The following is an 8,629-nucleotide window of genomic DNA, read 5'->3' as shown; positions in this document are numbered from 1 at the left end:
TTCTGGATTTTGTGGCTGCGGGGAAGGGACATGGGGAGGGGGGTTCCTGCTTCAGACTCAGTTGGCTAAGTCAGACCCGCCCTAGTTTTGCCCCGCAGACTTCTGGTCCGTTCCTCCTACTGGGAGAAAGGGGGCGCTCTGCTCCCAGACTTTCGTGCTTCCGCGGAACTGCAGTTCTGGCTAAGGTCCACAGCATAGGGTTGCCTTGGGAAGTTGGGAAGCAATGGATGTTGGTGGAACGACCCCCTCCCCAAGTCCGAGGTCTCTTTAGGGGGAGGGTTGTCCCGATTCCAAGCAAACTATGCACATACTTCTACCTCATCTTGCCTGTAGTTAGGTGAGCCTAGCTAGTGTGGGTAAGCGTCCTGGGAAGCAAGGCGGGGGTGGGGCGGGGGTGGTGGTGGTTGAAGCTGTGTGTTCCGGTCTCTGGGAACTGTGCCCCGTGGGTATTGTCCCAGACCCAGGTAGGGGCTGGAGGAGGGGCAGAAAAAAAGGGGTTTCATTTGAGGTTCTTTAGTCAGGACTCCCACCCATTGTGGCAGCTACAGAAGGGTACCCCAGAATCATCTTTGTATCTGTTTCTGCGAGGTTGGTTTAGTCTGTTTGGACCTCCCAAAGAACCAGTGTGCTGCACGCACCATAGTGTTCCCTTACAGCAGAGAAAGAAGCAGGGTTCTGTGAGGTTGGACTGGATTCAAAGCGGGAAGTACCTGACCCCCTCATTAGAATCTGGGTTTGTCTGAGGCCAAGCGTGACAAGACTGGGATGGGACAGTGGAGACCTCAACAGTCTGATAAGCCCTGGGACTCCAGAGACCTTGGGTCCTCAAAGATGGGTTCCCTTACAATGCAGGCAGACCCTCTGGCCGACGACTACAGCAGAGCTGGCCAAGCCTCAGCGGCCGCCGCTTCCCCTACTCTTCTAGCCCAGGGGGTTAACCCATCGCCCATCGGGACGGAGACTTGGGACGCTAGAAGAGGGCGCTGCAGCCCGAGGGTGGCATCCACCCGCACCTCTTCTTTGCTGCATTCGAACTCACCCCCACCCCCACCTCCCAGGCTGGATAGCGAAAGATCGTCCCATGGAGGCTCTAGGGGCAGCTGCGGAGAGTGAGGGTTGCCCATCTTGGTTGTGAAGGGCGACAGTTTGGGACAGGGGAAAGGCTTGCGTGGCCCCTTAGTAAGGGGCGTCCAGAAGCGCCGGGATCCTACTCCCGGAGCGTGTCGGTGCTATTTATCCGTCGCCCCATGGGGCGAGGGTCCGAAGCACTCACGTGGTGGGAAAGTTTGGAGGTAGCAAAAGTGGCCTGGCATCCCGGTGGTGGGAGGGCAGGGAGGAGAGAGCCTCCTCGCCCCTCCTCGCCAAGGCAGAAAGGGAAAGAGCGGAGGGAAGAGGGGGTGGGAGGAGGATCAGGCAGCAGCGACCTGCAGAATCCGCCTCCCCCTCCGCCCCCGGGAAGCCCGAGCGGGGAGGCGCGGACCGTCTCCTCCCGCACGGCCCGGACGACACTCCCCCCTCCCCCCTTTTTTTCCTGCCAACGTCTATCTCAACGCGCGCGCACATACGGAGATTGTGCGGCTTTTTTACCCCTCGGGAAAAAAAGAACAGGGAGTGGAAAGGAAGAGAAGGCAAAGCGAAGAACTCCTCGGGCGCGCTCTGCACTCAGAGCCACGGCTGGGCGCGGGGACGCTGCTGCCACTGCCACCGCCCGCTCTCTCCCCGGCCCTGCGGCGTGTGCCAGTGGGAGTACGAGCCAGGGCACTCGATCCCGGGGACACAGAGAGACTTTTGGCCGCCACTGCCGCGGCAGGCAGAAGAGACAGCGGCGAGAAGGGCCCTGCCACCGCCTTTCCCTCCTCCGCCGCTCCGGCCGGCCCGCGCAGGCAGCCGGGCGCAGGGAAGCAGGGAGGAGCGGAGGCCCCGGAGAAGCGCGCCGCGGCCCGCCCGCCCGCCCGTGGATGCGGCGCCCGGGGGAGCCCAGAGACAACTTTGCCGGGTGACGCGCTCGGAGGACTGCAGGGCCAGCCGCCCAGGAGGTCTCGGCGCCGCCAGTGAGAGGGGCCCGCGCGGCGGCGCTCCCCCGCACCGCGCTCTCCTCCCGCCGGCCCGGAGCAAGGGAGAACGACCTGCCCATCACTGCCGCCGCCTCGGGCGGCCGTGTCCTCGCTGCGAGCAGCGACAGGGCGAGGCGCTCAGGTGCGGTCGTGGGGCCCCAGCCGCAGCGCCCTCCGCAGCGCCGCGCCCGGGGGGCTCCGGCACCTTCGCTTCAGTCTCCAGAGCGACTTGCGTCCGCTGCTGCCTCTTCCCTCCACCTTGGCAGCCCGGCCGAGCCAAGCCATCCTGCCAGCGCCGCTGCCGCCGCTCCTCGCTTTCGCTTCACCCCGATCGGGGGGCTGCGGTGGCCCTCGACGCGGAGAGGATGGGCAGGCTGCAGATGCCTAGGCGCCCCGAGACGCCCGCGCGCCACTGACCCGGCGGTCCCCCCCGCCGCCAGCCCGCGCTCCCCTCTGGTCCCCGCGGCGCCCCTTCTCGGCCGCGCAGGAACCCCCGCGGCCCGGCCGGCCCCCTCCCCTGCGAGCCGGCGGCGGCGCTCCCGGCAGGCGGGCGGGCGGAGGCCCGGGCGGGGGGGGCGGGGCGGTGCGCCCGGAGCCCGAGCCCGGCCCTGAGCTCGCTTCGCCTCGCCTCGCGGCGGCGCCCTCGTCGCCAGCGGCGCACCATGGACGGGCTGCCCGGTCGGGCGTTGGGGGCCGCCTGCCTTCTGCTTCTGGCGGCCGGCTGGTTGGGACCCGAGGCCTGGGGCTCTCCCACACCCCCGCCGTCGCCCGCTGCGCCGCCCCCGCCCCCGCCACCCGGAGCTCCGGGCGGCTCGCAGGACACCTGTACGTCGTGCGGCGGCGGCGGCGGCGGCTTCCGGCGGCCCGAGGAGCTGGGCCGGGTGGACGGTGACTTCCTGGAGGCGGTGAAGAGACACATCTTGAGCCGCCTGCAGTTGCGGGGCCGGCCCAACATCACGCACGCTGTCCCCAAGGCCGCCATGGTCACGGCCCTGCGCAAGCTGCACGCCGGCAAGGTGCGCGAGGACGGCCGCGTGGAGATCCCGCACCTCGACGGCCACGCTAGCCCAGGCGCCGACGGCCAGGAGCGCGTCTCTGAGATCATCAGCTTTGCAGAGACAGGTGGGTTCGGCCACCGGGAAGCCAGAGGCGGCTGTGATCCCTCCCGTTTTCCCTCTCCTAGGAAGCTCCTGCTGCCTTCGCCGCCTCTGCAGTCCGCACGCCCCGAGGGCATTAAGGCTCGATTCTGCGGTGGCCTTGCGCGCGTCTCATGGTGGCGGTCCTCTCCTATGTCGCGCGCCCAGACTACAGATTCTTTGCAGCTTCCCTTTCCCTGCAGCAACTGGGAAGTACCCTGCCCTTCATCCTGGCTCACGGGAATTGGGCCCCAGCGCCTCTGGGCGCGCGTCCCCCTCCCGGCAGATGCGCGCAGCCCTGGCTCTGCGGGCACTTGCTTAGTGATTGCTTAATGTTTTTGTTTCCCACGATCCGAGTGTAGGCTTAGCAGTGTAGAGATGGAGATGTGTGTGCTTGTTGATATACGTGGGCAGAAGAGGAGGAGAGGAGGAGAGGAGAGGGAAGGAGAGAGAGAGAGAGAGAGAGAGAGAGAGAGAGAGAGAGAGAGAGAGAGAGAGAGAGAGAGAGAGCCAGCCAGCCAGCGTGAGAGGCCCCCGGGCCGCTTGCATCGCCAGTGGCATGAACTTGCCAAATTGCTGAAGCATCGGTGGGGAGAGCTAGGCAACCTCCCTTCCGATTGTGTGGGCACCAGAGTCGGCGGAAGGCAGCTTCTCAACAGGTCCATCATTTACGTAAAGACGCGGCTCAGGAACAGCCTCATGCCTTTAGGCTTGCCTGGCAGCAGCCGCAGCCCTCTCTGGTTCGGGAAAGAGAGGCAGAGTTTGTAGTTAACAAAGAGTGGTATTCCTTTCTGCAACGTCCTCCCAGGCCCCATGTTGCAAATTTCTGCCCACTATCTAAATATAAAATTCAGAGAAAAAGAAAAGAAAAAAATCTTTGGGAAGTTTAAAAAGGAGGAAAATTTCCCGGGCAGAAACGGTGTAAGTACTTTAGACATCGCTGTCCTTTTCAGGACTTGAATGAGCTAGGCTGGCTTTTGTGCTGGGAGCTCAGCCCCATTTGTGCAGAGGGGACTGCAGAGAAGGTCGCAGAGGGGGAAGCCCGATGTAGTCAGGGTGGGGGACAAGCAGGGAGCCTGGGAAGAGGAGGGGGGGATCAGCTATGCTCCTGGCTGCAAATGCCCCCCTACTCTCTCAGGCATCAGGCAGACCCTGCCTGTGCTGCTGCCGGGGGATAAAAAGGGATGAAAAGTTTTGCATGGCCGGGTGTGGAGAAAGGCAGAGACAATCAAGGCCGGTTTGTGCTTAGAAAGAAATACATTGCCATTTTAGCTGTCCGCCAGAGTCAGGGAAAACTCCACATGCAATTAGAGGGCTTGGATTAAAAGGTGCATTGGGGCCCAGAAGGGAAACGTGACTCGGGAAGGTCGAGAGGCCTTTTGGTCCCGGTGGCACAAAATGACAGCGGGGGCTGTTATATTTCTGGTCCGATTCACGGAGCCAGCTCTTTAACTTATAAATAACAGATTCAGGTCACAGGCAGCTCGGCCAAGACCAGCTTTTAAGGCTGCAGTTTCCCCCTTTTCAAAGTCAGACGTCAGCATTATTAGAGGAACCAGTGAGGACTGAGGAAGGGGCTGGGAGCGGTGGGGGGTGCTTGGTGTGAGGTTTGATAGTACCAGTCATGTCTGCTGAATAGGTAGAGGCCATCAGAGGGAAGGGTTGATGGAATGTTCTTCCAGAAAGGGACATCAGTTCTGGCAGAACTATTCTTCAGGCTGGGCTGAATTATTGTGATGACTAATAACCCACAACCTTAGAAATCTCAAACTGCTGCCTTCTGGGAGTCAGGGTCTGGTCAGAGGATCAGACCTTGAGTTTTCAAGACTCCCTGTCCTGTCCCTTGGGACGCCTAGGAAACAGGGGCTGCCCTTTGCAGCTTGCAGGGTGAACACTTGTACGTCAAAAACTCAGACAGAGCTTGCTTGTTTGCAGTGGAGGTCCCACTGAGGCTTGGGTCAGGTCATGTTTAGGCAAACACTGGAAAAGAGGCTGTAGATGGTTCCGCTTGATTTTGCAATGCTGCAAGTTAACCAGGACGAAGAAGAAGAAGGAGGAGAAGGAGAAGGAGAAGGAGAAGAAACCCTATTTAAACCTACCCTCCCAAATCCCAAATCCTCCCTGGGATCTTAGTTTTGTTTTCAGAGAACCCATAACAACTTGTTAAGATTTTGGCCTCCTGACAAGTTGAGCTTTGAGGCCTGACAATCTGATAGCCTGGGAGAGGTGAGGCAAGGATTTTTTATGGTCTGGACCTCCTGGCTCCACCCTAGTCCTGTTCTGTCAATGGGAAGTGTTTCTTCTGCCCCTGACAGGTTATGGCAGAAGCTGGGGCCCCAGGAATGGTATTTCTGGTCAGTAACAGTTTCCAGCTGTGGTGCATGTTCATTCCAACACCACGCAGCAGAGTCCATTCCCCATTGCCTTGTGTTCTCCTGGAATTAACTTGGCCTGTTCTTCTTCTCCATCTCCACAGATGGCCTCGCCTCCTCCCGGGTCCGCCTGTACTTCTTCGTCTCTAACGAAGGCAACCAGAACCTATTTGTGGTGCAGGCCAGCCTGTGGCTGTACCTGAAACTGCTCCCCTATGTCCTGGAGAAGGGCAGCCGGAGGAAGGTACGGGTCAAGGTGTACTTCCAAGAACAGGGTCACGGTGACAGGTGGAATGTGGTGGAGAAGAAGGTGGACCTAAAACGTAGTGGCTGGCATACCTTCCCCATCACAGAGGCCATCCAGGCCTTGTTTGAGCGAGGCGAGAGACGCCTTAACCTGGATGTTCAGTGTGACAGCTGCCAGGAGCTGGCCGTGGTGCCTGTGTTCGTGGACCCCGGCGAGGAGTCACATCGGCCCTTTGTAGTGGTGCAGGCCCGGCTGGGCGATAGCAGACATCGCATCCGCAAACGGGGCCTGGAGTGTGACGGGCGGACCAGCCTCTGTTGCAGGCAACAGTTCTTCATCGACTTTCGGCTCATCGGCTGGAACGACTGGATCATTGCACCCACTGGCTACTACGGGAACTACTGTGAGGGCAGCTGCCCGGCCTACCTGGCTGGGGTCCCTGGCTCAGCCTCCTCCTTCCACACGGCTGTGGTGAACCAGTACCGCATGCGTGGCCTGAACCCTGGGCCGGTGAACTCTTGCTGCATCCCCACCAAGCTGAGTTCTATGTCTATGCTCTACTTTGATGACGAGTACAACATCGTCAAGCGGGACGTGCCCAACATGATCGTGGAGGAGTGTGGCTGCGCCTGACAGAGGCGATGGGGGCGGAGCACAGGCCTGTGGGTCTTTGAGGGAGCAGGAGAGGCAGGTGGGCTGAGTGTGGTTGTTCCATTGGGTTGTGAAGAGTGCCAAGGTGAGGCCTGAGAGAACGTTCTCCCGCTTCATAGAAAACCAGTCAGAACCAGAGGGAGAACCCTTCTGTGACACCAGAGACTCCTAACTGCACACATAGACACGCATAGCCAGACTCATGCGGTCTGCCACCCACACAGCGGCCTCCGGGATACCAGCAAACGGATGCGGTGACAAACCGGCAGCTTAGCTACCAAGGCCTGTCAGTCGGAAAGAATGGGGTGAGCAGCCACCATTCCCACCAGCTGGCTGGGCACTCTGAATCGCGCCTTCTGAGTACACACAAAAGCACACAAAGACGGAGGACACAGAGAGAGTGAGCCAGAGAGCCACCAAGAGGAAAAGCAGGGTGGGAGCGCAGGCGGGTGGAGGGCCATGTATCCCTGACTTGTCCTGGGATCTTCACCGCAGCGCCTAGTACAGTCCTGCCTGCTCACTCCCCGCCTGCCTGGCATCCTCCGTGCTTTGAGGCCAGCAGAGCTTTGCCGCCCCTGTTCTTGGAGAGGGCAAGTAGCCCAGGAGGGACTCGCCTGTCACAGAGACCATGGAGCAGGGACAATGACCCTTTGACTGTCTGTCACTTGGGTCCCTGGTGGGACTGGTGTGTGTGTGTGTGTGTGTGTGTGTGTGTGTGTGTGTGTGTGTGTGTGTATTCAGGGTTGTTTGGGGAGGGAGAGAATAAGGGTCTTAATTTTATGCTTTAAACTCATCTCCAACAACTGACAGGTTATTTGGTGCCAGTTGCAGAATTGAAAAGGAGCCAGCCTATCAGCTATGACCTTTGAAGCGGAAAGGCCAAACGAATCGAAGTGAGAAGGAAAGAATAATGTTGCAATCGGTGCCCTTTGCTAGGGACATCCTCCTAGTGCCCTGCTGAGATGGGCAGGGATGGCCACTAGGCAAGGGGAAGAGACCAGGGAGGCAGTGGTAGAGTGGAGGTGTTCTGAGGCGCTGCTCAGCTGGTCTTGGGGAGAGAGGGAGAGCCTTCAGTTGCTTTGCAGAAGTTGTCCCTGTGGGTGGGCCCCGGCTTCAGGGTTGTCCGTGGACATGGCTCCTGCCCACTTCACGTGCCCTCCTGCCTGCTCCACAAAGCACTTGCGGTCCTGCGTGAATGCACACCACAATAGCACTTGCAGGTCTACGTGTGTCCAGAAGTGGCCCTGGGGCAAGAGCTGACATGGCAGTCCTCGTGGATGCCCAAGTGCCACGTGAACTATGCAATTTAAAGGGTTGACCCACACTAGGCGAAACTGGACTCGTACGACTCTTTTATATTTTTATACTTGAAATGAAATCTTTTGCTTCTTTTCTAAGCGAATGATTGCTTTCAATGTTTGCACTGATCTAGTTGCATGGTTAGTCAGAAACTGCCATTTGAAAAAAAGTTATTTTTATAGCTGCAGAAAAATGAATACAGTTAAATGTATTATACATAATTTTGGAACCAAAGAGGCCAGCGGATCAGTTTTAATTTTTATTAGATGGTGAGGCCATCTTCTATGAGGTAGATGTTCTAAACAGCCCTTTGAGTGGCCTGCCAGTGTTTCAGGGTATAAATGATTTTTTTTTTATTCAGTTGATGTGTCTTCTCTGTCCTTACACACCCAGAAGGTAGAGTAAAATAAATGACTGGTGGAGTGGAGGTGTGTACTGTAAGTCCTCATCTTTAGTTTATTTAATAAAGCCCTCCTTAGGTTCTGTTTCATAATAACTTAAAACCAAACAATTCCCCCCACAGACTGGCTGTCTTAAGTATTTCACATTCGTGTACAGTTTAAGACAATAAAAGATGGAGTGCCACGGGCTTTCCGCCTTGTGTGATGTCTGGGGCAGTGGGCAGCTGGGAGGAGGGGTTTGGTCCAGGTGTCCAGTTCCAATGCCAGAAGTCCCCACAGCCTGTTCCCTATATTCTCCGAGCCCTTGCCTGACACATATGTCACAAAGAAGATGGCAGAAGACCAGCTGAAAGGCAATTAGCAAATTAGTGAATTACAAATTTGTTTACCGTTCCAGTCCCCAACTAGTTATGATCTGTTGATGTTCCAAAGCTGGATCTCTTGGCTTTTCAAAAGTACCGTGGTACCT

General features: G+C 58.2%; 1 protein-coding gene across 1 annotated transcript; it reads left to right on the top strand.

Moving 5' to 3' along the window:
- The first annotated feature begins 2,716 nt into the window (after positions 1-2,716).
- Positions 2,717-8,349, top strand: Inhbb (inhibin subunit beta B). The gene is made up of 2 exons (XM_032915610.1): positions 2,717-3,176; positions 5,667-8,349. Exons 1-2 carry the CDS (start codon positions 2,717-2,719, stop codon positions 6,440-6,442), a joined length of 1,236 nt encoding a protein of 411 aa, XP_032771501.1. The 3' UTR covers positions 6,443-8,349.
- The last annotated feature ends 280 nt before the right edge of the window (positions 8,350-8,629 follow it).

This window comes from Rattus rattus, chromosome 10, assembly GCF_011064425.1.
Source record: "Rattus rattus isolate New Zealand chromosome 10, Rrattus_CSIRO_v1, whole genome shotgun sequence".
Classification (NCBI taxonomy): Eukaryota; Metazoa; Chordata; class Mammalia; order Rodentia; family Muridae; genus Rattus; species Rattus rattus.
The sequence above is the reverse complement of the archived record's forward strand: the minus strand, read 5'-3'. Positions and strand labels throughout refer to the sequence as shown.